Raw genomic sequence first — 27,482 nt, 5'->3', positions numbered from 1 at the left:
CTTTCTGACTGTTCTATTGCTGCTGTAGTAGACAGTCACTGTTTTAATTTTATTAACAGTGCAGCTCCTCAGGGTTCTGTCCTGTCACCCACTCTCTTCCTATTAATCATCAATGATCTAAACCAAACACTCCTACGCTGATGATACCACCCTGCACTTATTCCACGTCTTTTCATAGACGTCCAACCCTAGAGGACTTTACTTCCCTACAGGAAGTAAACCTTTCACGCAGGGAAGCCACAGAGCGCATGACTTTGGATCTCTCTAAAATTTCTGATTGGGGGAGAGCAAACTTAGTATTGTTCAATGTCTCAAAAACTCATGGCTTCATCTATCAACTCGACACAACCTTCCAGACAACTATCCCCTCTTTTTCAGTGACACTCAACTGTCCCCCTCTTCTACACTGAATATCCTCGGTCTGTCCTTTACTTATAATCTGAACCGGAAACTTGACATCTCATCTTTATCTAAAACAGCTTCTAAGAATTTAGGTGTTCTGAGATGTCTCCGCCAGTTTTTCTCACCCCCCCCCCCTTATCTGCTAACTCTGTACCATCCTTATCCATCCATGTATAGGGTATGTTTCACATGTCTGAGGGAGGTTCTACTCATACTGCTCTTCTAGACAGGGTGGAATCAAAAGCTTTTCATCTCATCAACTCCTCTCCTCTAACTGACTGTCTTCAGCCTCTCTCATCGCCACAGTGTTACATCTCTAGCTGTCTTCTACCGCTAATTTCATGCTAATTGCTCTTCTGATCTTGCTAACTGCATGCCTCCCCTCTTCCCATGGCCTCGTTGCACAAGACTCTTCTTTCTCTCATCCCTATTCTGTCCACCTCTCTAACGCAAGGGTGAACCAGTATTCTCAATCATTCATCACTTTCTCTGGTAAACTCTGGAACTCCCTGCCTGCTTCTGTATTTCCACCTTCCTATGACGTGAATTCCTTCAAGAGGGAGGTTTCAAGACACTTATCCTTCAATTTTTGACTACCGCTTTGGACCCTTTTATGGGACTGGCATTTTAGTGGGCTTTTTTTTTTTTTTTATTGGCACAAGAGGAGGAGGAATACAAAGGAATACAAAGGAATGAACAGACAGCAACAGCCCTACTGGGCCTAACGAGGCTGTCTGTGTGTCTATTCTACCACTACCACTACAGATTCTAAGAGTTAGAGGCTGGAGGACACTAGGGTTCAAAGGAAGGAAAACAAGAGAGCATAGGGAGAAGGAAAGGCTAAGATGTGATAGGAAAGGATGAAAGAGAAATTATACTATTCACTACAGTAACTAAAAAAAAAAAAAAAAGTACGCAAAGTATATTATATGAGGGATTGCTGCGAGGTGATTGTCCAACCTTTGTTTAAAAGTTTCTATTGTATTACTATCGACAATATATGCTGGATGAGAGTTCCAGACACTTATAATTTTATTGAAGAAATAATACTTAGCCTCGTCTGATCTGAAACGCTTACCTATAATCTTGTAACCATTATTTCTAGTGGTGTTGGAACTGTCAATGATGATATAGTTGTTTACATTTACGTTATCAAAGCCCCGACACATTTTAAACAGCTCAGTTAAGTCTCCTCGCATTCGCCGTTTCTCTAAGCTGAACAAGTTGAGTTCCCTCAAGCGCTCCTCATAAGGCTTGTTCCGCAGTCGTGGGATCAACTTGGTAACTCTTCTTTGGACTCTCTCCAGCTTGTCTATATCTTTCTTGTAATGGGGTGACCAGAACTGGACTTGGAAGTGAATTATCGCCTTAACGTAAGCTAACTTCCAATCCTCGGGAACCTTACCGCATTTAAATGATTTGGTGAAAAGCAATGAAAGGGGCTTACAAATTTGAAATCTAGTTTCTTTCAGGACACGTGGTGCAATACCATCTGGGCCGGGGGCTTTGTCAGTTTTCATTTTATCAATTGATTATTTCTTTTTCATGAAAAACGCAGACAATTAAGGGGGTTATGTTGTGGAGCATAAGGAGTGGTTCGGGGATTGTATGAATATTTTCCTCTGTAAAAATTGAAGCAAAATAATCATTCAGTGTGTCCGCGATCTGAGTTTCTTCGGTGACAAAATTACCGTTATCTAGTGTAATGTGATTAATGTGAGATGTAATGACTTTTTTATTTCGAACGTAACCGTAAAATTCTTTGGGACTGGATTTAGCAATGCTTGCAATATACATTTCTAGATTTTTCTTACTCTGTCTAATGAGCTTTTTTGATTCGCGTCGGAGTCTGTCATATTCTAGTTTATCGGCCTCATTCTGAGAGAACAAATATTTACTGTAGGCACGATTTTTCTGCAGTAGTTGTGACTCAGTGTTGTTTGTCCACCATTTAGGTTTGTTTCTCTTGCATGGACGTTTTTTACGCATAGGGATACATGTCTTCACACCATTTTATAAAAAGTAGCTACTTAAATTTCGCCCATGATTCTTCAATGTTACTTTCGCCAAGTTCAGCGTTCCAATCTGCGACAGAAAGAATTGACCTGAGTCTCTCGTAGTCTCCTTTTTTATAAATGAAAACTTTTTCGTTGCTAACAATGTCCTTATATGCTTGAAGGCTGATGTTAAAAGAGACAATCTTGTGGTCACCCGTACTAAATTCAGGACCAATATTAACGTTAGATATTAAGTCATCGTTTGTTGAAAGAACAAGATCTAATATGTTGTCACCTCGTGTGGGTTCTTGAACGTGTTGCTTTAGGGAACATTCTAATAAATTATTATACAAGTCGTGACCAGAGTGAGAGTTAAGTGGATTTCCCCATGAGTTAACAGGTAGATTGAAGTCTCCACAGATGACTATCAAAAGTGTTACTTATTTCAGTAATTTGATCTTGTAAATTCTTATCAGAGGAAACATTGTGAACCGGAGGCCTATAAATAAGACCTATAGCAGTTTTCTTAGAACGTACTCTTAAATGCAAGAAGACTGAATCTATATTGTTAATCTTTTCAGTTTTTAGTATGGTTGGCTGAAGACTGGCTTTCACATACAGCAATACACCGCCTCCTATCCTGTCTTTTCTTTCACTGCTGAACATTTCATAGCCTGGCAAGTTGTATTCCACAAGAAAGTCTCTGTTCGCAGAGTTCAGCCAAGATTCAGTAATACCAATAATGTGGTAGTTTTCTACAGCTGCCAGGGTTTCTAAATCTGAAAATTTATTTCTAAGGCTGCGAGCATTGATTAGGCAAGCTTTTATAGTGTTGCACATGGAGGTTGGGTTGTGCGAGGAGTCTACTAAGAGTCTGGAGCTACACGATCTTGCTGGTCTTTTTTTGGTCTGAAAATAGAAACTTTATTACTAAGGAGTCTGCCAAGTCGCGCTGCTCCAATTCCATTCAGGTGTAAACCATCCGGCTGAAACAGAGAAGGTTTATTGTAAAAGTTGTCCCAAAGATTAACAAAGTCTACACCTTCCTCTGCGCAGAGAGAACAAAGACGGCTGTTAGTGCTGAAGGCTCTGTTGTAGAAGGCAGCCGGTGCCCTGGTCCGGGGGAGGATACCTGAAACAATAATGTTATTGGATTTAGCGCTGTATCATCCTCTTGAACTTTTCCATGAGCTCTTCAGACCTAGTGTTTTCGACATCATTTGTACCTGCGTGAGTAATAAAGAGGGTATTATTATTAGATCCGCAGGCTGCCTCGTCGCATGCTGCCGTGATGTCGTCTAAGCGTCCACCAGGCATGCATAGACGCTTACGTGTCCTACGAGCCCTGCCACAGAACTCAGAGAGCTGACCTCTGACTATTGAGTCTCCGACCAGTCTCGTCTCTTGTGCATCTTCCTTTTCTTCAGCTAGGATCTGGTACCTGTTGTGTGTTGAGATGGGCAAAGATTTCTTAACATTAGTGGTGGTGGCACGATTACTGACTAAAGTGAATGGTGACTCTGCAAGCACAGCATGTGGGCGGGCAGGAGCCCCTGGAGTGGAGGAGGCAGGTCTGTCAGGGATGGCAGGAACATCTGTGGAGGTGCAACCTGTATTAGAGACAACGAACTCTTTTAGTGCTTCAAGCTGTTGCACGACGTCCTCATACTGCTTGCACTTCTCCTCGTATTTCTCGTTGAGTCTCTCTATCTTACTCTGGAGGTGACACAACCTGCAGGCAGAAGAATTCCGGAAATACTGAGGGGCAAACTTGCCACGACAGGCTTCGCATTGACTGAGAAGAGAAGGCATGACTCATTAATCAGAGCGCTTTTGAAGTTTCAGAAAAGATGTGACCATAAATTGAGCAAATGAAAAGTTTATGCATGGAAATCAGATACTGCTGTGTTAGATGCCTCCAACACTGGGTCTTGAAAATGCCACAAAGACCAATCGCTTGCCTAGAGTCTTGGTCACGAGTGAGACTTTTACAAACCGGCGCTTGCAGCTATGAGGAGGAGGTGGAGGAGGAGGAGGAATGGAAGTAAATTAAAAGATAGAAGATGAGAAAGATGAGACAAGATAAATATAGGAGGAAGAGGAAGAATGACCTCTCACTTATCCTAACCCAGTCTTGACCACTCACTTCTTGAAGAGCACTGAGAAGGATGAGCTGAAGCTGACAATGTTGAAGAGGCAACCCAGAGGCAGACTCTTCAGGAACAGAAGAAGTGTTGCCCGGGCACTCTCTATCTTTTCCCCATGCATGCTTCCTGTTGGTGAGGTCAGTTTAGGTTAGGTTAGCACTGCACAACTACAGTACAAACTCACTGACTCGAACTAATTTTGGGGTTAATTTACGTTAGCTTAGTACAACCTTGCTGAGTTGGACCCTTGAAAATCCCAGTAACTTCCCTCACATCCTGCTTAGGAGTCACAGTAAGGAGTTATTGTTGAACTATTACTGGAAACATGGAAACATCCTTCAAAACCCCAGTAACTCCCTCACAGCCTGTTTAAAAAGCTATGAAAGGCATCATATCTGCTTAGTCCTGCACTGACAAGCCTTCCAGCATCCCATCATATCAGTTCTTGGGTCCTATTGACCTTGTCCAGCTGTCCCACCTGCCTCCACCTCACCTGAGCGGTCGATGACAAAGATAATCTCATTCCTGCTGGAGTAGGTGTTGGTGGGCACCTCTGGGAAGAGGTTCAGCATGAGCAGGTCATCCTTCATGATCCCAGTGGCAGAGCGTTCACCGGTCTCCCGCAACAGGTGGGGCCGTTAGGCGCTCCTGTAGTACAAGAAGCATGCTCCAGTCGTGGTCGCAGCTGAACCCTCCGTCCTGGCTCACCTGCGGCATGGACAGGAGATTAGGTTGGGGCATGGGTTAGGTTAGGTTATGCTGCAATAGGTCAGGGCATCAGTTGGGTTAGGTTGCAATGCTGGATCAGCTGATGTTATTTTCATGGACAGAAGAAAGAAAACAAGACCTAAAAGGTTTATGGACGTAGAGAAGGAATTACAACACACACAAACACACACACACACACACACACACACACACACACACACACACACACACACACACACACACACACACACACACACACACACTGAAAAAAATTAAGAAAGTACTTTGTTATCGTGGACTGGAAAGACTTTGAACATGCAGAAGTTGTTCAGGAAAAATAGGATGAATTTATAAGGATATATAATACTGCTGTAGAGAAATTTGTACCTAGAGGAGAAAGATGTAGAAAAGGTAAGGAATAGTTCAATACAAAATGCAAAAAGGCTAGAAATTGTAAGTTAAATGGTTGGAATAGATGGAAAAAAAGGAAAACTGAGAGAAGATGGAAGGAATATATTGATGCTAGAAACAAGTATGTTGAAATAATAAGAATGGAGAGAAAATACAATCAAAGAGATATAATAAAAAAGTGAATAAATGAACCCAAGCTGTTCTTTAGACATATTAATGGCAGGATCAAGAAGAGAGGTGTATCAAAACTGAAAGATGAAGGAAAAATCTATGAGGATGCACAGGACATGGCGGAGATTATGGGCAAAAGTTACAGATCAGTATTTACTGTGGAAGGGGAGTTTGATGCTGGAAGGGATAATTTGGTGAGGAATACGCTAAGTACAGTACCAGTCAGTTATATGAAATACTTATGATGATTGAGGACCTTGAAATAAATAAAGCATCTGGTCCAGATGGAGTATCAAACTGGATATTGAAAGAATGTAGAGATCAACTGGCTGATAAAATTCACAGTATGGTGGTGACATCATTGTTGCAGGGAAGGGTACCAAAAGATTGGAAGAGAGCAAATATTACACCAATATTCAAAGGGGGAAATAAAGAAAACCCACCAAATTATAGACCAGTGTCATTTACTAGTGGTGTAGTAAAAGAATGTGAAAGAACAATAAAGGAAAGATTGATGGAACACTTGGAAAGAGATAAAGTTTTGGTAAATTGTCAATTTGGATTTAGGCGGGGAAGATCATGCTTTATGAACTTATTGTCCTTTTAGTCAAAGGCAGTTGATATTGTGCAAGAGAGACAGACTAGTGATGGTGTCTACTTAGACTTGAAGAGGGCTTTTGACAAAGTACCACACCAAAGATTGCTATGGAAGATTAAAAAAATAAAAAAATATATGGAAAAATTGGAGGAAGACTGCTGGAGTGGATGAAGGATTATCTGGATGATAGAGAGATGAGAACTGTAATACAAGACCAGAATTCATCCTAGCTGAAAGTAACTAGTGGTGTCCCACAGGGATCAATGTTGGGACCAATAATGTTTGTGATATATGTGAATGACATAAATGAAGAGATAGACAGCTATATGGACTTATTTGCAGATGATGCTAAGCTGATGAGAATGGTAGAAAATGCAAATGACTGTATGGTACTGCAAGACAATTTAAATAAGATAAATAGATGGAGTAAATCTTGGCAAATGGAATTCACTTAAAGTAAATGTAAAGTAATGGAGTTTGGTAAGAGTAAAAAAAGAATACAACATCATTATGGGATGGATGGTGTGAACTTAAAGAAATTAAAAGAAATGGATTTAGGAGTAACAGTTACTGAAAATTTGACTCCGGGCAGATACATTGATAGAATTACTGGAGAGACGATGAATTTGTTAAAAAGAGTAAGAGTGGCATTCTCATATTTGGATAAAGAAGTGATAAAAAAGTTGTTGATTTCCATGATAAGACCAAGATTGGAATATGCAGCAGTGGTGTGGTTTCCTCATACAAAGAGGAATATTATAAAATTGGAAAGAGTACAAAGAGCAGTCACTAAGATGGTTCCAGAGTTAAGTCGACCTATGAAGAGAGATTAAGAATGTTGGAAATTCTTTCCCTTGAAAATATGAGAGAGAGAAGAGATTTAATAAACATCTATAGAATGATAAATGGTACGGAAAATGTGGACAAACAATGTATAGTAAATTTAGACACACAGAGTACAAGGGGACACAGTATGAAGTTGAAGAAAGTTAACTGTAGAAGAGACATCAACAAGCATAGTTTTCCTCACAGAAGTGTGAACAAATGGAATGATCTCAGTGAAGACGTTGTCAATGACGTAACTGTCCATGCTTTTAAGACTAAACTGGATAGATATAGAGACAGGATACTATGAGATTACTCTCCTCCCGTAAACCACAACTAAGTAAACACTAGGTAAATACACACACACACACATACACACACACACACACACACACACACACACACACACACACACACACACACACACATGCAGACCTGGGCAGACATGGCATCATCAGTCAGGGTCACGTTGAGTGGGTCAGTGTGGGAGACGATCCGAGATATCTGGTGGTTACCACATACTTGTGCCTTCACCTCCATGGAGTAAGGCTGTGTCACATACACCCCTCGATCCTCCCACCTCCAGTCCCAATCTTGGTGGTGGTTGTGGTGGTAGTGGTGAAGGAAACACTGAGTTTTCATTGCTGACTGATTTTTTTTTTTATGCATTTTTAAATCCATTGTCAGTGTCCAAAGAATCAAAATCTAATGAATTTTTTTTTTTTTTTTTTTTGTGCATTTTAACCATTTCACTTCAATACGAAACAATTACCAGCACCAGAAGCAATGCATGAAATCTTTATAAGCATCTACAAGAAAGAAGGGGATTAAAAGAACAGATTTTGCATTTTGTATCCAGCTTAACCCCTTCAGTATGATGACTCCAAGGTAGGCATCATGAAGCACCAGTGGAATATACCATGACACCTACATAGGCATCATGATCGGATTCTGTTTTAGTTGTTGTTGGACAGTCCCATATCCTGTTGTGACTTCTTGTTGAGCAATCCTGTATCATGTGTTGACTTGTCTTGACAGTCTCTGTATTATATCCTTGAGGTTCTATTGCTCCTCCCACCCTCCCTGTTCCCACCAGTCACGTAAATGAGCTACCCCATGCCCCACCCTCTATCCAAATTAAGGAAGTCTCATTGGCAGAGCATTACATCATAGTTCCCCTCCTTATGGTCCTTCTTTTATCTTCCATATCCCCCTATCCTTCTCTACATCTTATACCCCCTCCATCAGGAAGGGGAGACTAAAAGGTGGGGGATACAGTTCCCCTATTCCCTCGTTCATTCCTTGCCCTCATACCCTCCTCTCTCTCTCTCTCTCTCTCTCTCTCTCTCTCTCTCTCTCTCTCTCTGTGTGTGTGTGTGTGTGTGTGTGTGTGTGTGTGTGTGTATATATATATATATATATATATATATATATATATATATATATATATATATATATATATATATATATATATATATATATATATATATATATATATATATATATATATATATATATATATATATATATATATATATATATATATATATACTCTCCCTGTGTGTGTGTGTGTTATATCGTTAACTAGAGAGAATTTAGTGTTGGAGTGCTAATTCACCTGAGGTACCAATTGGACTTACTTAACAAGGTAAAGAAGAAGTAATCCATCTTCTTCAATCAGAACACAACAAAACAGGGGCCATTCTTTCCGATATCAAAGGCTGGACTGGGCAAGTTCCGAAGCTTCGTGTTTGCGGCATTAAAGTTAGACCTTTGAGAGTCTGGCGGTGCTCTGTTGAACTTCACCAACCTATGTGTGTGTGTGTGTGTGTGTGTGTGAGTGTGTGTGTGTGTGTGTTAATGGTAGCTGGGTGGTAAAGTGTTTGACTGTCTTAAGAGAGGCCTTGTGTTCGAGTCATTTAATACCGAAGGTTGTGTGTGTATGTGTGTGTGTGTGTGTGTGTGTGTCGTGACAGAGACATTACACAATTTCTCTATATATTTACTAACAGCTACTAAAATTAAATAAACGATACTCAGATTACTTTTTTTCCTTATTTAATTAATATTGCTAACATTAAAACATGCGTGTGTGTGTTTGTGTGTGTGAGGGGGGGATGGGAAGGGGGGCAGGTGTGTGGTGTTCAGGAGGCTGGAAGCACGTGCACTGTTGCCGCTGCCATAATTATCGCAGTTTGAGTCAACAAAGACACCAAGAGAGCCAATTAGAACCCGGGGGTGGAGGAGGAGGAGAAGGAGGATGAGGAGGAGGAGGAGGAGGATGAGAAGGAGGAGGAGGATACAGTAATTAGAGATAGCTTTTGGCTCCCGCTCAGCTCCACCCGTGATGATGAAAACACTCACGAGCTCATAACTGGCCCTAATCCACTCCAGCTACAGGAGGAGTGGGGAGGTAGGGAAGTGAGGAGAAAAGAATTGGGTGTAAATAAAAGAAACGGGGAGGGAAAAGGGGAGACGAGAAGTAGTATGCTTCTTGAAAATATTATAACGTAGAGAAGGAAAATACATGTGCTACACAGCGACATCTATACAAAAATATAATAACATGGACTGCAATTGAAGCGAGGGAGAAAGAAGTGGGTGTAAATAAAAGAAAGGGAGAAGAAAAGGCAGACGAAAAGAAATATCAATCTTAAGTAAAAAGTATAAGATAGAAAATAAGTTGCAGGTATATCGTGTAATCTTTACAGAAATTTGAGGGTAAAAGATAAACTAAAAAAAGGCTTTTATTGAAGTGAGGGGTAAACCAATTTTGTGTAAATAAAAGAAATAGGGAGAGAAAAGACGAATAAAATAAATATATGGCTTAAGTAGAATAGTATAAAGTATGGAAACAGGATATAGGTGAAATATATACAAAAAAAATTATGATAGAATATAAATAAAATAAAAAAATCTGAATTCTGTGAGAGAAAAAATCGTGTTTAAATAAAAGGAATGGGGAGAGAAAAGGCAAGCGAAAAGAAACATGCGTCTTAGGTGAAAAAAAAATATTAATAATAAGGTAGTGAAAAATATATATAAAGAGGAATCTATAAAAAAATATATATATATATATATATATATATATATATATATATATATATATATATATATATATATATATATATATATATATATATATATATATATATATATATATATATAAAGACTGACTGAAAGAAAGAAGTTTTAAAGAAATTTCTATATTTAACAATTTTGAAAACATTTTTTTCCACTGTCTTTTTTTTTCACGCTGATAGATAAACATTTACACCATAAGTATTCAATGCTGAGTATACATACATATATACACCAATCACCACCAAGTAGCAAATACAAGCCTTTTTTTTTTCAGTACTCATTTAACAGTTTAATTTTCCAACAGTCAAAGGTCCGGGATCCCTCATTACAGTCCTCAGGGGAAGTCATTACCGCCCTTCTCTCCTCCTCTTCCTCCTCTTTTTCCTCCATCCCTACATATAACTCCATCTCCTTTATTCTGTGCCATACTTTCCCTCTCACTGGTTACTTAATCATGCCGCTCCTTCTATCATGCCGCTAAGACACACCTTCATACTATCTACCGCTGTCATTCTTATACCGTTACTGTCATTCTTCTCTTTTCCCTCCTTGTTATTTTTTTTTTATTTTATTTTAGGGAAATCTTAAGTAAACAATATCAGTAAAAAAAAAAAAAGGACTTATATCATTGACACATTTATTATTCATTACAAAATTACAGCTGGGGTGACATTTTTTTCATTAATGGTGAATTATCAATCTTGCATCAGCAAACACACACAGTTTTTAGTTTTTTTTACTTTCAATTTCTTCATTATTAACTTTGGTCGCTGATGACTTTTTGTTCATTTACGTTTTTTTTTCTTTTCCTCCTTTTTTTTGGATTTTATTGTTTTAGTTTCTTCTTTACTATCAATTTCTTCTTTCTTGATTTTGGTCGCTGATGACTTTTTTTGTTAATTTTCTGCTTTTATTTCTTCTTCTTTCTTGATTTTGGTCGCTGATGACTTTTTTTTGTTCATTTTCTGCTTTTATTTCTTCCTCATTCTTGTTTTTGGTCGCTGATGACTTTTTTTTGTTCATTTTCTGCTTTTATTTCTTCCTCATTCTTGTTTTTGGTCGCTGATGACTTTTTTGTTCATTTTCTGCTTTTATTTCTTCCTCATTCTTGTTTTTGGTCGCTGATGACTTTTTTGTTCATTTTCTGCTTTTATTTCTTCTTCATTCTTGTTTTTGGTCGCTGATGACTTTTTTTGTTCATTTTTGCTTTTTCTTTTCCTCCTCCTCCTTGGGTGTAAATAAAAGAAACAGAGAGTGAAAAGGGGTAGACGAAAAGTAGTATGCTTCTTAGAAATATTATAACTTTTTTTTTTATTTTATTCTTTTAGTTTCTTTTTTTCAATTTCTTCATTATTAACTTTGGTCGCTGATGACTTTTTTTGTTCATTTTCTGCTTTTATTTCTTCTTCATTCTTGATTTTGGTCGCTGATGACTTTTTTTGTTCATTTTCTGCTTTTATTTCTTCTTCATTCTTGATTTTGGTCGCTGATGACTTTTTTTGTTCATTTTCTACTTTTATTTCTTCTTCATTCTTGTTTTTGGTCGCTGATGACTTTTTTTGTTCATTTTCTGCTTTCATTTCTTCTTCATTCTTGTTTTTGGTCGCTGATGACTTTTTTTGTTCATTTTCTGCTTTTATTTCTTTTTCATTCTTGTTTTTGGTCGCTGATGACTTTTTTTGTTCATTTTCTGCTTTTATTTCTTCTTAATTCTTGATTTTGGTCGCTGATGACTTTTTTTGTTCATTTTCTGCTTTTATTTCTTCTTCAATTTCTTCTTTCTTGATTTTGGTCGCTGATGACTTTTTTTGTTCATTTTCTGATTTTATTTCTTCTTCGACTTCTTCACTCTTCATTTTGGTCGCTGATGACTTTTTTTGTTCATTTTCTGATTTTATTTCTTCTTCAATTTCTTCTTTCTTGATTTTGGTCGCTGATGACTTTTTTTGTTCATTTTCTGATTTTATTTCTTCAGTTTCTTCATTCTTATTTTTGGTCGCTGATGACTTTTTTTGTTCGTTTTCTTTTATTTTCTCTTCCACACACACACACACACACACACACACACTTTCTCCTTTCGTCCATGTTAGAATCCACATATGCACCCGCGCACGTACTCACGCACACACAAACGCACGTAAGCAAATTAATCATGACTTTGAATATTATATAAGTTATGCCAATACATACACGCATTCATACATATGACTTCTACATGGCTATACATATATTATATACATATATTATATACATATATTATATACATATTCACACATATTTCATCATAACTTGGAACATTGTCAATATTATGATGGCCTTCTACATGGGAAAACATATAGGTACATATTCACACACATTTTATCATGACTTGGAATATTGTCATGGGTACATATTCATGCATATGTCATCATAACTTGGAATATTGTCAATGTTATGATGCCCTTCTATATGGCTATACATGTACACATTCATCAGGACACACACACACACACACACACACACACACACATAAATACATATTAATAGACACAGAATAATAGATCATTTAATTTATTAAATGGCGCCTCACTGATGGGCGAGATTGTGGGCGTGGCGGCGGGCGTGGTGGGCGTGACGGTGGCCAGCGTGAGCGGCGTGGGCGGTGCGGCCAGCGGCCTCCAGACAGCCCCTGACAAATGCCTCCGCGCCGGCCACCTGGGTGCGCGGGCCGCGCAGCAGCACGGTGCGAGACACCTTGTCTGTTGCTGGCGGCACTCTCACCTGCACGTCAGGGAACTCCTGCAGTAATCTCCTGACAGTCGCGCCGGCGGGACCCACCACGTGGCACCGCTGGCGTGGCGTCACCGCCACTTGCGCCTCGATCACCTCGGCCTGCCGGAGCAAGGCCTCGAGGCGCGCCAGGGCGGCGGGAACCTTCCGGGCAGGTCCGCACAACCTGATGGTGGCGGTGCGGGTGTCTGAGGGAGGCGGCACACACACTCGCACGCCAGCGAACTCTTGGCACACTTCCCGCAGTGTGGCGCCGCGTGGGCCAACGATGTAGCGCCGCATGTGGGGCGCTACGGCGAGAGTGGCCTCCTTCTCTTCCTCCTGCCAAGAGCGGCGCACGCTGTCCAGCGCACGCTGCTGCTTGGCTCTCTCAGCCCGCTGCTTTCCTTTCTTCGCCTCGAGCTGCTGGCGTCGAGGAGACTCGATGGCGGCCTTCACCTCAGGCAGGCTAGGTGCCTTCACCTTCTTGGGCCTGTTCTTGCCGCGGCCCACCACCTCCTTGCCCTCTGAGTCCCTCTTAGGGGGGTCTGGGTCCTCAGGGGTCTCCGCCACAGTCTCCTTAGGCAGGCTAGGCTGTACCCTCACCTTCCTGGGCCTTTTCTTTTTGCAGGCAACCACCGTCCAGCCCTCCGAGTCGCCTTCTGTGGCTTCAGGAGTCTCGGGGGCCTCAGAGGCCTTAGGGGCCTCTGAGGCCTCGCCGGACACCTGCTTCACGCCCATCGCCAGGTCCTCATCTGCCTTAACCGGAGGCGCCTTCTCCACCTTCACTTTTCGCTTCTTTCTCTTACGCTTCTTCTTACTAGTGTGGGTGGGTTTTTCTTTCCCATCGTCGCTTTCGTTATTTTCTGCTTTGTTTTCCGCTTCTACTAATGCTTCATCTTCGCAGGTTTTCATTTCTTGATCTGCTACAAAGTCTTTTTCTTCGTCATTTCCGTTATCTCCGTCATCTTCCATCGTTTCCTCTGCGTGTACGATGGCGCGCGTTACTGTCTCTTCTTCAATAGTTTCTTCTTCTGTGTCTTCGATGACTTTTTCCTTAACGTTGTCGGTCTTGGCTGCTTCCCGCACTGCTGCTTTCTTCTTCCTGCGGAAGAGTCGCCGCAGCAGGTACAGGAAGCCACAGCATTTGACGGCGCGTTCTTCTTTCATGTCTTCTTCGGCGGCGCGTTCCATGTCGTCGTCGGCTGGTGCGGGCAAAATTTCTTCTGCGCTCCAGGTTTCCATTTTCATCCCTTCCTTACTACCCTCTCAAACCTCGCCCCTACCCCCTCAAATTTTGCTAATTTCTTTTATTGCAAAATAAAATTTAAGGTGTCCTCTGATTGGTGGACTGGTGCGTGATCAACTCCAAGCTCACAGCCAGGAGAGAGTCAAGGCTCACCGCTCTGAGTTATGTTCACTACATGTAATGGCATCAACTGTACATAAGAAGTGGCTGCACTAAAGCTGTTATCTACACTATACATAAGTATTTAGCAGCTTATCCTAATACAGTGACAAACGACGAGAGAGAGAGAGAGAGAGAGAGAGAGAGAGAGAGAGAGAGAGAGAGAGAGAGAGAGAGAGAGGGTGTGAATGACAGAAAACAGACACAATATGATAGTCTATACACCTCGTTGGAGATTCATGATTCTATTAATATGAACCAATGAATCTTTGTTTTTTTTTTCAGAATATGAATAGCAGTTTCGAGAATATTGATATCAATATTGATATCAATATTGATATCAGAGGCTCCTGAGAAAGGTTAGGGCACGTGGGATAGATGGGTGTTAGGCTGGATAAAGTCATAGCTAAGCGACAGACGACAGAGAGTAGTAATAAACGGCTCCAAATCTGGGAGTGGGGTAATGTAATTAGTGGGGTGCCACAGGGATTAGTATTTGGGCCATTGTTGTTTTTAATATATATATCAATGACTTGGATAATGGAATTAGTAGTGATGTTAGTAAATTTGTGGATGACACGAAGATAGGTAGATTAGTTAGGTCAGAATCAGATGCCATCACTTTGCAGGCAGATTTAGATAGGATGAACGAATGGACAGACAGATGGCAAATGCAATTTAACATAAAAAAATGCAATGTACTTAGCGTAGGTAGAGGAAACCTACACAGTAGTTACACAATAAACAACTCAGCTCTAGTAGGTTAAAAGTACGAAAAAGATTTAGGAGTTATAGTTAGCTCTGAACTCTGTCTAAGAAAGCAATGCATAGAGGCCAGAAACAGGGCAAATAGGGTATTAGGATTCATTTTTAGGAGTGTTAAAAGTAGAAGACCTGAAGTAATATTAAAGTTATAATTGACGCTGGTCAGACCTCATCTAGACTACGTTGTGCAGTTTTGGTCCCCATATTACAAGAAGGTTATAGATCTATTAGAATCAGTACAAAGGACATTGACTAAAAGGATACAGGGTATGAGGAGTATTCCTTACGAGGCGAGATTGAAGCTGTTAAATTTACATTCTTTAGATAGATGTAGGTTAAGAGGGGACCTGACAGAAGTCTTTAAGTGGTATAAAGGTTATAACATGGGGGACGTAAGCAAAATTCTTAGGATCAGCAACCAGGATAGAACAAGAAATAACGGGCTCAAGCTTGAAAAATTTAGGTTTAAAAAAGAGATAGGAAGAAATTGGTTCTCAAATAGAGTGGTAGATGAATGGAACGGACTCAGTAATCAAGTTGTTAGTGCTAAGACATTAGGGAGCTATAAGAGAAGATTAGGCGGATTTATGGATGGGGATGATAGGTGGAAATAGGTAGGTATATTTCATACAGGGACTGCCACGTGTAGGTCTGATGGCTTCTTGCAGCTTCCTTTATTTCTTATGTTCCTATGTTCTTATATATATATATATATATATATATATATAGAGAGAGAGAGAGAGAGAGAGAGAGAGAGAGAGAGAGAGAGAGAGAGAGAGAGAGAGAGAGAGAGAGAGAGAGAGAGAGAGAGAGAGAGAGAGAGAGAGAATTATAGTATTATAAATGAGATAAATTACCGCTCGCAGGCCTGCGCCGTAATGAACAACGTGTGTTTTTAAGCATCCGGAGCAAAGTGGTTAAAGATAAGAGATGGTTGTACAGTAAAGATGCTTCAGAATGACTGGATTATAGTCTGTTCACTTAAGTTAGATTCCTGGAGCCTCGGTGGGTTTATAAGCTCGCAGCTGATTGCCTGATGTTGCATTTCTTGCTGTCTTCTACCACTATTTTCATGTTAACTGCTCTCCTGATCTTGCTAACTGCATGCCTCTCCTCCTCCAACGGCCTCACTGCACAACACTTTCTTCTTTCTCTCACCCCTATTCTGTCCACCTCTCTAATGCAAGAGTTAACTAGTATTCCCAATTATTCATCTCTTTCTCTGGTAAACTCTGGAACTCCCTGCCTGCTTCTGTATTTCCATCTTCCTATGACTTGAATTCCTTCAAGAGGGAGGTTTCAAAACACTTATCCTGTAATTTTTGTCTTCTGCTTTCAGCTCTGGGGACGTCACTTCAGTGGCGTGGCCTTTTCTTTTTTTCAATTATTATATTTGTGTTGCTCTTTACCGGTGCCCCTCCTACATGAAAAAAAGAAAACACTTCACACCTTTTCTTTCACTCTACATTATTTTTTAATTTCTTATTTAAACTGATTTACATATGAATATGAAGAATAAAAATAAATAAATAAATAAAAACAATAAATCCCCCCCAAAAAAAGTGGACCGGGTAAAAAAAAAAATCCAGGCCTTGTCCTGAGCTGCTGCGACGGTATGCGGGAACGGATTAATCAATTTTTACTTTGATTCCTGTGGGGAAAATAGTTTTGATTTCTGAACATTTCCGAGTTAGAACAGCTTTCATAGACGAATTAAGTTAAAAAACCAAGGTTCCACTGTACATGTGTTTCGAAGCTTTAGGTAATGGAAAATAACAATTACATGTGTTTTGTTGAGGTAAATCATAGAAAAATAACAATTACATGTTTTGAAGCTTTAGGTAATGGAAAATAACAATTACATGTGTTTTGCTAGTGTAGGTAATAGAAAAATAAAAAGTGAATGCATTCTAAGCGTTTCAGCGAATTCTCCTCGCCCCAAACCAATCTGGTATAATCCGGAATATAACAATCAATAACAACTACAAGTATTTTAGTGCATTTCAAACCCACCACACACTCCCTTGAGCTGACACGACCTGTGACCTCAGCTGACCTACCTTGCCTGCGAGGGTGGTCAGCAGGGGTGTAGCGCGGGTTGAGTACTGTGGGCAAAACAAAGCTGATGATGCCGTCTGTCTCAGCCCTCAACTCCATCACCAGACGAAGGGTGACCTTGGCCCTCGTTCCTGCAGCAGAAGCGGGCGGGGTGAGAGAGGGTGAGGTATGGGTGGGTCAGGGCGAGGCAGCATAAGGTAGGGTGAGGAAGCTAAGGTATGGGTGGAGCAAGGTGAGGAAGGCTGAGGTAGGTTGGCAGCAACCTTTATAATGCTATTTTCCTCATACCTACAATGTTTTTAGATATTTCTGTAGACAGGGTGAGGTAAGGGTGAGGCAAGGAGAGGTACGGGTGACAGTAACCTCTCTCTTTCTCTCTCTCAAACACACACACACACACACACACACACACACACACACACACACACACACACCACCACCACCACTACCACCACCACCACCACAACCACAACCACCACCACAACCACGAACCCGCAGGAAAGTTGCCGAGGTTAAGCGTGAGAATGTCGCTTGAGTCAGGGTCTTCTCGTGTCATGAGGGCAGTCTTCCCCTCTTTCAAAGCCTCCTTGTACACCTTCTCTGCCTGTGTGAGGAAAGGGAACCAGTGTGTAGGGCTTACAGCAGGAAAATGAGTTAGTGGTGGAAGCTGTCAGGCCTACACGTGGCAGTCTCTCCCTGTGGGCAATGTCAAGTACCTACCCAGTATATAATTATTTTCTTGTGAGTCTACTCATATATACGCTAATGGTAAACACTTTGCCTTCGTTAGATATAAAAAAAAAAGTCTCAATGTTAAAAAAAAATAGGAGGAAATAAGGCACACACACATTTAGCACAGGCGCCGCTGCAAAACGTTCAAAGCAGCAAAAATGGCAGGTTGATATATTGATATAAAAAAAAATGATAGCATGTTAAATATTATTAAAAAACACTAAAAATAGCATAGGGGATAAGCCTAATACCTTGTTCTTCTCCAAGCAGTGAGTCACAATGGTTCTGCCGTCCAGCTGCGCCTCACAGTGGTACACAGCTGCGCCCTCCTCCACAGGCAGCACCGCCCGCACCTATAAGAGAGAGAGAGAGAGGCGCCAGGCAGGGGAGGAAAGAATGAAGTAAAGAAAGAAAGGACAAAACACACGCCTCTTTTTTCTTCTTTTTTCATGTTTAACTCCTTCTCCTCCTTTTCCTTCTGCGTTAGCAAAGGAAATTATCAAATAAGGAAAGGAGGAATGAAATGTGAAGAAAGAGGGGAGGAAGCAGACTCTCCTTATTACCGAACGCCATTATTCTTCCTACTTTCATGTTTATCTGCTCCTTCTCCTTATTAGTGAAAAGAATGATTAAATAAGAAAAGAGAGGAGGAAGGAAAGTTAAGGTTCTAGCTATGAAATGCATATGATTGTTCCCCCTCCTCCTCCTCTTCATTAATGTTGTACTAGTGAAATTAATGCATATATAAGGACTGCGCCAGATAAGAAAATTACGAAGTAAAGAAATTCAAATTAAAGAAGGAAAGATGCTGGCCTTGTTTTCCTTTTTGGTTTATTGCTTCTTTGTGTTTATTTTCTTCTCTTTTTTCCTCCTCCTCGTGCGATAATCTAATACCACTTTTTTTTTCCGAGAGAGAGAGAGAGAGAGAGAGAGAGAGAGAGAGAGAGAGAGAGAGAGAGAGAGAGAGAGAGAGAGACAGATGGGGGAGAGGTGCGGAGTACTGTGAAACACTCCTGCTTCCCAAAGGCTCCAGAGGTAAAGGTAAAGTATCAAAAATATAAAAATAGATAGTATACACTACAAAAATATAATTAAATAAATAAATACAGATATTGTACACCTTATTGTAAAAATATCCTACAGTCTGGGACCAAACGTAGGATATTCATTGAGTATTTCCCTGAGAGTGGCTGAGTCTATGAAATAGTCAATGAGGCTTTACAAGTCATGTTGACCTCGCAGCCTAAATTTACCAATGAGAGGACATTCCGTGACATAATGACGCAGAGTGTGTCCCCTTGGTGCAGCACACAGCACACAGCACACGCCAGGAGAAGCACTGACTTTCCAAAAGTATTTATAGCCTAATTTGAGCCTCATTGCCACCCTGTCGTGTGATGCAGTGTGTCTCCCATAGGTGTAAGCGCAGCTCTGGGAGACACGTACATAGAGAAGACTACTGCCTATGGAAACAAAGCTCCAACTGATCACTAATGCTACTATGTACAACTGATCACTAATGCTACTATGTACAACTGATCACTAATGCTACTATGTACAACTGATCACTAATGCTACTATGTACAACTGATCACTAATGCTACTATGTACAACTGATCACTAATGCTACTATGTACAAAGTCCTTAATGCTACTCTTAATATAGCCCAGAGTGTACTCAGCGCCAGGGTCCACTGTGTCGTCCTGAAAAGCACATTGAGCAAGGCGGTCTGCCTTATCATTAAGCGGGATACCCACATGAGAGGGTATCCAGGTGAAGTGAACCGTGGCACCAGCACCTTCTAGGGTGTGGATGAGATCAAGACATTTATTAACTAGATCACAGTCCATGGGGGAGGTAGACTGGAGAGCATACAGTGCAGCCTGACTGTCAACAAAGAAGAATATATCCTTACGGAGAGGCGCCACAATATGGAGCGCCTCCAGAACAGCATACAGTTCTGCCCTAGTGGAGGACATGTGTGCAGGGAGCCGCCTGGAAACCTCAGTGTCAGTGTGGTGATTGGCAGAAATGTAGTCGCGGATGAACAGCCCACATCCGGACCTGCTGCCATTGACTGAACCATCACAATAAACATGAATAGCCTGAACGTGGGGGTACTTGGACAATTTAGTTATGAACATGTCTTGCAGCACATGAGGGGGCCAGTCCCTCTTGGGCTGATGCAGTGAGTGAATATCAACACTGACACGGTGAGGGTTGGAGCGGTGACATAACAACGTTAATACAGGCCTCGGCTATACCTACACTTGTAAGAACTCCCAAGATCTTCCTGAGGTATGGAGTTGTAGGAGTCCGAGGATCACGATACAGGGGGCTCAGTGATCCCTTCAGAGAGTCGGAGCCCGTGCATAGCATCCGACCAACATTACGACAAGTAATTTCCTATATCCTACACATAATACTCGGCAGGTGCAGTTCAGCTCTGAGGACCTCAGTCCTTGCAGTCCTGGGGCATCCCAAAATTATTCTCATGGCTTCATTCTGAACAAGCTCCAGGGAGACAGAGCTGGGTGGCACTAAACTGTATTAAAATAGGAGCTGCGTAGTCAATGATGGACCGTACGACAGATATATAGAACATCCTTAGAACTGGAATGCCAGTCCCCAGGCCCCTGTTTGCTAACAGCCGAAGTGGCACTAGCCGTGGCAGACAGAGGTCTCGAACATAGTGTACAGCGTGGAGTGACTTCCTGAAACTCAGCTGTACACCCAGGTACTTGTGTGTATGAACTCTAGGGATGGGAACATTATTTACAGTGGGCGGTCGAGAGACCTTCCCTTTGGCTTGAAATTTGGTTTTACTCGTACATTCATTAGTTACAAGTCCCATTTGAACACACAATGCTGCTAGTTGTGACAGAGCTGACTGGAGAGTCCTGGGTGTGGGGCATTGGAGGAGCATGTCGTCAGCATAGATGAGGACCTGGGTGCCCTGTGGGAAGGAACAACGCGCAATTTTGTCCATTAAAGCATTGAAAAGCATTGGACTAAGGACTCCACCCTGTGGTGTTCCAAGCTCAAAGACTTCCTCAGAGGAGACTGCACCTTGAAATCAAACCTGTGCTGTTCTGTTGTACAAATAGTCCCTGATCCATCCTAAATATCTACCTTTGACACCTTTGAAAATGAATTCATAATAATGTTACACCAGGGGTATTGGTGCGGGTGGCAGCACTGTGGGAGGTGGTAGCACTGGGAGAGGCGGGAACAGATAGAGAGCGTAGACGCGTGGCCGGAGAGGAAGCCAGCGTGTGCCTGCCTGTTGAGTGCCTGACGTGCCCTGGGAGACTTGTGGTGCCCCTGTGAACTTGTAAAGCAGTGTACTTACGGAGGATTTGTCAATAAACTTAGGAAATAGTGCCCGTGTTTTTCCCTTGTGGCCTGGCCTCGTGTGTGTGTGTGTGTGTGTGTGCACGCGCGCCTTGTCCCGGCGTTCAGAGTGTGACTCCGCTGCTCTACCTATACCCGTGTGGATAACACGCCCGTCCGGAGTGAGGGATGGGCGCAACAATAACATCTTTGTTGGCCCTGTCGAAGGCACCCTTAAGATCAACGAAAGCTCTGCAGGTAGCATCCTTATTTATAAATCACCCAACAAAACAATGACTTGTGGAATGACTTTTTAGGAAGCCATGTACATTGCCAGAGAGTATATGGCCCACCTTATTATATAAGCCTGTTCAATATTACCCGTTCCATCATCTTACACAGCTCTGTTATTAATATATAGTCCGAGTTGGCCACCCTCTTTCCGCTGCTGTAAAAAATATCTATGCCTAGTAAATGGAGTCATTACTAAAAGGACTGGAATTTTGTATCACTTAGATGAATATGTAAGAGAAAGAGATGATTTAGGCTCAAAGCAAAGTCATGAAATAGCTATAAACCTAATATTTCTTTACTTATTAATAGCATTCATAATTTTTAATGGCTAAAAAAGAAAATTTCTAAGTTTAAAAGGGAGATTTAATATATAGACGAAAACAGTACCCTTTGCAGGACGGTTATATGAACTGGCAGCCATTGTTGATGTTTGCATTGCTTGCTGGGGCCGGGAGAATTCCACGATTACAGCTCAAATAGAAGGTAATTACTGTCCCTGAGTATGTGTGAAGTGAGAGATGAATTATACCTTATAGGCTAGTGGAGAATTATATAAGAAACATGCCTTGGATATGAGAAAAGTCCAATTGTAGAGGTTCCTTCAGTACCTTCGTCAGTTCCGGAATGTTTAATTGTATTTTATTTATTGTATTGTTAGAGGTGACTTGAAGGGCGCGGCGTAGTAGTGGAGTGACAGGCAAGGGCATTTCAAGAACTATTGTACAGCACAGACGTATATTTCACCATCAGAGGACAGGACACAGTTACCTTAAGCCTCGGAAGTCCCCACAGAACACCCTAAGCTTGATATAGCTGTCACAACGAAAAGGAAAGAAACATAAGTGTGAATAAGAATACATAACACCATTCAGCAAGGACTCCCAGCACCACCCCACAACGCTCAGACCAACACCACCCACACGCCACCACACCCACACGCCACCACACCCACCTCCCTGCTGCCGTGACGCATTATTTAGCGCCTTGCTAACAGTCATCTTCCCCAAGTGGTTTAGTAATTTTAGATGCAAGGAAAGAAAAGGCAGGAAGATGATTATTGTTATTTTTTATCTTTATTTTCTTTGCAGGAGTGAGTGAGGCAGGATGAGTCTGATGGGTGCTTAGGCTGAGAGTCACGCCGCAGGGTCAGTGAGGGGTACGGCCGGCAGTATGGTGACTCCTACGGCGGCGGTAGGTACAGCTAAGGTGGTCATGTAAAAAAATCAAATAACCAGCAAAGGAAAGTAGAATAATTGCTTAAAAACTCAATAAATATGGTGAAAAGTAATGAGAGTTTTGGGAATAAGGTGGTAATCCTTGCCTAGTAATTTCCAGACACTGACTGCTTGTTTCTGGGCAGAGTGTGATGCCTTATCAAGTTGTTACCTACAGAATGAAGGGACCGCCACTGAGACTAATGAACAGAATTAATCTTAACCTAACGCAAACATCAAAAACACTAGTGCTGTTTCATCATTATCCAAAAAATAATCAAATAACCAGCAAGAAAAAAAAAAAGGCTTAAAATCAACAAAATAAGACAAAAAAGTAAAGAAAATTCATAAAAGACAACAGGAGACAATTTCTTTATGTTCAATGATTCAAAACTTCCCAAACCTTTTATTTATTATTATTATTATTATTATTATTATTATTATTATTATTATTATTATTATTATTATTAAGTCATTAAAAACCTCCTCCTTTTCAGGTCATCACAGGAGTACTCATGTGACAGGAGCAGCAGTTGGGGGGTGGTCACAGGGGAGGGGGCTGATGGCGAAACCATGGGAGGGGGAGATGGTGCCGGGGAGTGGCAGGGTGGCCGGCCTTATGCTGCAGGGGACGGCCACTGCTCCGGGCATCATGGCGTATGGATAACCTGGAGTCCGAAGTGGCACTTAATATTCTCAATGCTGTGGTGACTAATGTAAGTCTGGAGGGGGAGTGGGGGGTGGCCTAGAGTGTGTTATGTAAGTGTGTGTGTGTGGGGGGCAGTCAGTGTTAGGGTGTTGACCAGTGTGGGTGTGGAGGTGGTGGTGTGTTGGGTGTTGGTGCCTTAGAGTGTGTTGCATAAAGGTTGGGGGTTAAGCTTGGTCTTTGTAGGTGATGTTATGGTAATTGTGGGTCTGTTTGATGATCTTATTTAAGTATCAAGGTATATTTTTTTATTCATTGATATTCTGTCTATTTCTTTATTTTTTTATTTAGTTTTATTTATTTATTTATTTATTCTTTTTTTCATTTTCACAACTTTAAGGAAGAATTGAATGTTTTCTTGGTTTTTCTCAACAAACAACGAGTCAGAATGAAAATGGCATTGCATCACGATATATCCTGTTCATTATTACTTTTCAAACCATATCTTTGCATCAGCCTAAATGTTTCTGGTTTTCTTTCCTCTTGTGCATCTGTTTCCTTCTTTCCCTCTCCTCTCAGCTAACAGAGGTCGTCTTGCATAGGCTGGGTCAGGTTCCTTGGGTGTGTGGGTTGTAACTCTGTCTCCTCACAGAAAGAAGAGGCACAGTGGTCAAGACAGGGACTGGGAAGGCAGACAGAAGAGGAGGATGGACTGGATGAGTAACAGCAGTACTAGTAGAAGTAGTAGTAGTGATAGTTTGATCATAGTAGAGATAGCAGTAAAATATCTAGTTGTATTATTAGAAGTAGTAGCAATAGTAGAAGTAATACCAGTAGTAGAAGTAGCTTGGTCAAAGTAGTAATGGTAATAGTAGTGATAGCAGGATGTTATTTAACTGTATAAAAGAAAGATTAAATCCATATATAAAACTTATTGGCAGGACCAGTAGCAGCAGCAGTAGTAGTATTAGGAACACCGTGGTCATAATAACAGAAGTAGAACCATAACAATTCACTATATAAAACAAAAAGCACCAAACTAATATAGCATCAACAACAACAACAACAGCAACAGTAGTAGTAGTAGTAGTAGTAATAGTAGCAGCAGTAGTAGTAGTAGTAACAACACTAACTCCAACACTTTACCAACAGGACGACCAGTACTATGGGTCTGGCTGCGGCATCCTACCCACCCCCCCGGATGCCCCCATGCTAACTGCCCTGGCGCGACCCTAACATTGGCCCTGCACACTCCTGGGGTGTGGTGGGGGGCTTTTTACCAGGGCGGCTGGGGCGGGGGCGGGGTAGAGCAACAGGACTGGGGTACAAGATGAAGAAAACGTTGCCGGCTAAGAAGAAAATAGGAGCTAAGGAGGTTAAGACAAGTGGTGGTGGTGGTGGTGGTGCTGGTGCTGGTGGTGTGAAACCGAGGATAAGACTGTATCATCAGTCTGATGATATTTTGAATATCAATTATTTAACTTCTGCAACACCTGAGGACAAGACAGGAGCCAGGTAGGATGGTCATAGGATGCCAGATAGATGTGGTGAAGGATGTTTTGTCTGGGAAGGATAATGAGGAAATGAAATTGAGGACAAGACAGGAGCCAGGCAGGAGGGTCATAGGATGCCAGTTGGATGTGGTGAAGGATGTTTTGTCTGGGAAGGATAATGAGGAAGTGAAATTGAGTTGCTAATCTGTAGATAAAATGATAAAAGATGAATAAGTGAAATGGAAAAAAAAAAAAAGAAATGTGGTGTTTTGGAATATATAGAACAGTGGGGTTAGTGTGTGTGTGTGTGTGTGTGTGTGCTGGGGGGATGTATCTTTGTTAATTAGAAAGAATATAAGAGATGAATATAATGGTGGGATATATAGCAATTTTTTTTAGTTCAGAAGAAATAAGTTTGGTTTGAGTTTATATATGAATGGAAAAAAGGCTAGAAGAGAGAGAGAGAGAGAGATTTATAATGAACTGGAATGTAAAGCAGTACAAAGCTGTAAAAGAAAGGGATTGTTGTTTAGTTTAGATTAATTTGTGTAAAGTAGAGAAAAAAAATAATGTGTTTTGAGTTGATGTATCAGTGTAACCTAGAAAATGGAGAAATTATTGTTTCTTTAAATTTTATGTCGTAAACTAGAAAATATAAAGTTTTTTTTTTTTTTTTCATTCTATAGATCATTATAAATGTGAAAAATTATAGTGGTGTTTTTTTTATATTACATAATTATATATATATATATATATATATATATATATATATATATATATATATATATATATATATATATATATATATATATATATATATATATATATATATATTTTTTTTTTTTTTTTTTTATTTATTTATTTTTTTTTATTCCATTGTAAACAAAAAAAAATATAGAAGTAATGTGTTAGATTTTTTGCTTTGGTACATTAATTTCACAGTTAATCAGTTTATACTTCCTGTTGTCATCCTTGTCCTGTTCAGGGTGTGAGTGGGCCAAGACCTGCCACAACACTTCTGCTTGTATGGCAAAAGAAAATAGCAGTTTTTACTCTTGATTTCCACCCCAAGATATTAGTCACTGTATTTGCTGAGAATATTCACCCCAAAAGTTAAAAATATTAGTCGCTGTATTTGTTGAGGTGTGTGTGTGTGTGTGTGTGTGTGTGTGTGTGTGCGCGCGCGCGCACGCGCACGCACGCACACACACACACACACACACCTGTCACTTGTCACCTGTGTGTGTCTAATGCACCTGTGTGTTTTGTTCCAGCTCCTCCCAGAATGAGCCCACACCTGCACCTGAGGACACACCCACACCTGCACCCAAGCCTTCACCCACCCCCAGCACCCACTCCAGCATCCAGCACAGCCCAGGGGAAGGCCCAGGGCAGGCAGCCAAGGGCCGAGGCAGGGGCAGGGGTGTGGCGTGGGGGAGGAGAGTGTGAAGTGTGTGGGTTAGGTTTGTATGTGGTACTTTGTCTGGGCTGCTCCATATGTGGGAGAGCTCGGTTGGTGTAGAGATGGATAGATAGATGTGTGTGTGTGTGTATGTGTGTGTGTGTGAGGGATTTGTACTTCATTCAAGCATCTTTTATTTTTACTACTGCTACTATCTTGTTCACTACTGGAAGATTAGTACTAAGATGTGATTCTTGTTATTTTTAAGGGTATTATTCCAATGTTTTTTGTATGATTGCATCTCATTCCTGTTGTACTTGAGAGAGAGAGAGAGAGAGAGAGAGAGAGAGAGAGAGAGAGAGAGAGAGAGAGAGAGAGAGAACAGGCCCCATTGCACAAACTAATGATAAAAAAAACTCACAACCATTCCAAAAAGTATAAATATGTTAGTTTTGTCAGTAGATTTTGCAAGAAAGGAAATTTGAAATACAGGAGTGTGTGGGAGAGGCAAAGGATATGTAGGACGGCAGATTAGTGTGTGAAGGATGTGTAGGAGAGGCTGAGGATATCCTGTACACTGTGTCAGGATGGTTAAGGGTGATTTGGAAGGAAGCTAGTGTGTGAAGGATGCATTAGGTAGGATGTGTAGTAGTGGGTACAATGTGTTAAGAATGATATGTATGTTACAGGAGATAAGGATGTGTATTTTCACCACAAGTATGTGTACAGATTGGTGTTAACACAGCAGGAAGGTTTGATGAAGCTGGACCATCATTCCTTGTGTTGTCTTAATAAATGTATGCAAACTGACTGTAAACTCTCTCTCCTTCTAGTGTATTTATCAGCTTTTGGGGTCAAGATGTCACTTTATTTATTTATTTATTTTTTATTGTTATTTTGTTTGTCTTTTTTTTTCTTTGTGTTGGACAGTTTACAAGTCAGTTCCAGTTTTTGTGACGGTGGATGTGGTTTCTTTCTGTGATGCTTGTCCTTGCCATGCCTTCCTTCCCAGTGACTACCATGTGTAGGCTTGATGGCTCCTTGCA

At 41.0% G+C, this 27,482-nt stretch overlaps 1 protein-coding gene and 1 long non-coding RNA gene across 4 annotated transcripts; one reads left to right on the top strand and one right to left on the bottom strand.

The window, feature by feature from the left end:
* Positions 1-4,641: 4,641 nt before the first annotated feature.
* Positions 4,642-19,074, bottom strand: LOC135098183 (von Willebrand factor A domain-containing protein 5A-like). Of its 2 annotated transcripts, XM_064000429.1 has the most exons (6): positions 18,306-19,074; positions 17,815-17,926; positions 17,325-17,453; positions 7,695-7,852; positions 5,040-5,254; positions 4,642-4,672 (listed from the first exon to the last, which is right to left on the bottom strand). In XM_064000429.1, exons 2-5 carry the CDS (start codon positions 17,876-17,878, stop codon positions 5,156-5,158), a joined length of 450 nt encoding a protein of 149 aa, XP_063856499.1. In that variant the 5' UTR covers positions 17,879-17,926; positions 18,306-19,074; the 3' UTR covers positions 4,642-4,672; positions 5,040-5,155. The 2 variants fall into 2 exon arrangements, with proteins under 2 accessions (XP_063856499.1, XP_063856500.1); XM_064000430.1 differs by lacking the exon at positions 18,306-19,074 and having other exon boundaries at positions 17,815-18,004.
* A 2,552-nt stretch (positions 19,075-21,626) lies between these two features.
* LOC135098173 (uncharacterized) lies at positions 21,627-27,246 on the top strand. Of its 2 annotated transcripts, none has more exons than XR_010266639.1 (6): positions 21,627-21,645; positions 22,078-22,164; positions 22,770-22,872; positions 23,393-23,611; positions 24,194-24,916; positions 26,309-27,246. It is a non-coding gene; the product is annotated as an uncharacterized LOC135098173 (long non-coding RNA). The 2 variants fall into 2 exon arrangements; XR_010266640.1 differs by having other exon boundaries at positions 22,770-22,876.
* The last annotated feature ends 236 nt before the right edge of the window (positions 27,247-27,482 follow it).

The sequence above is a fragment of the Scylla paramamosain genome, unplaced genomic scaffold (genome assembly GCF_035594125.1).
Source record: "Scylla paramamosain isolate STU-SP2022 unplaced genomic scaffold, ASM3559412v1 Contig49, whole genome shotgun sequence".
Classification (NCBI taxonomy): Eukaryota; Metazoa; Arthropoda; class Malacostraca; order Decapoda; family Portunidae; genus Scylla; species Scylla paramamosain.
This window is presented reverse-complemented; position numbering and strand designations above follow the sequence as displayed.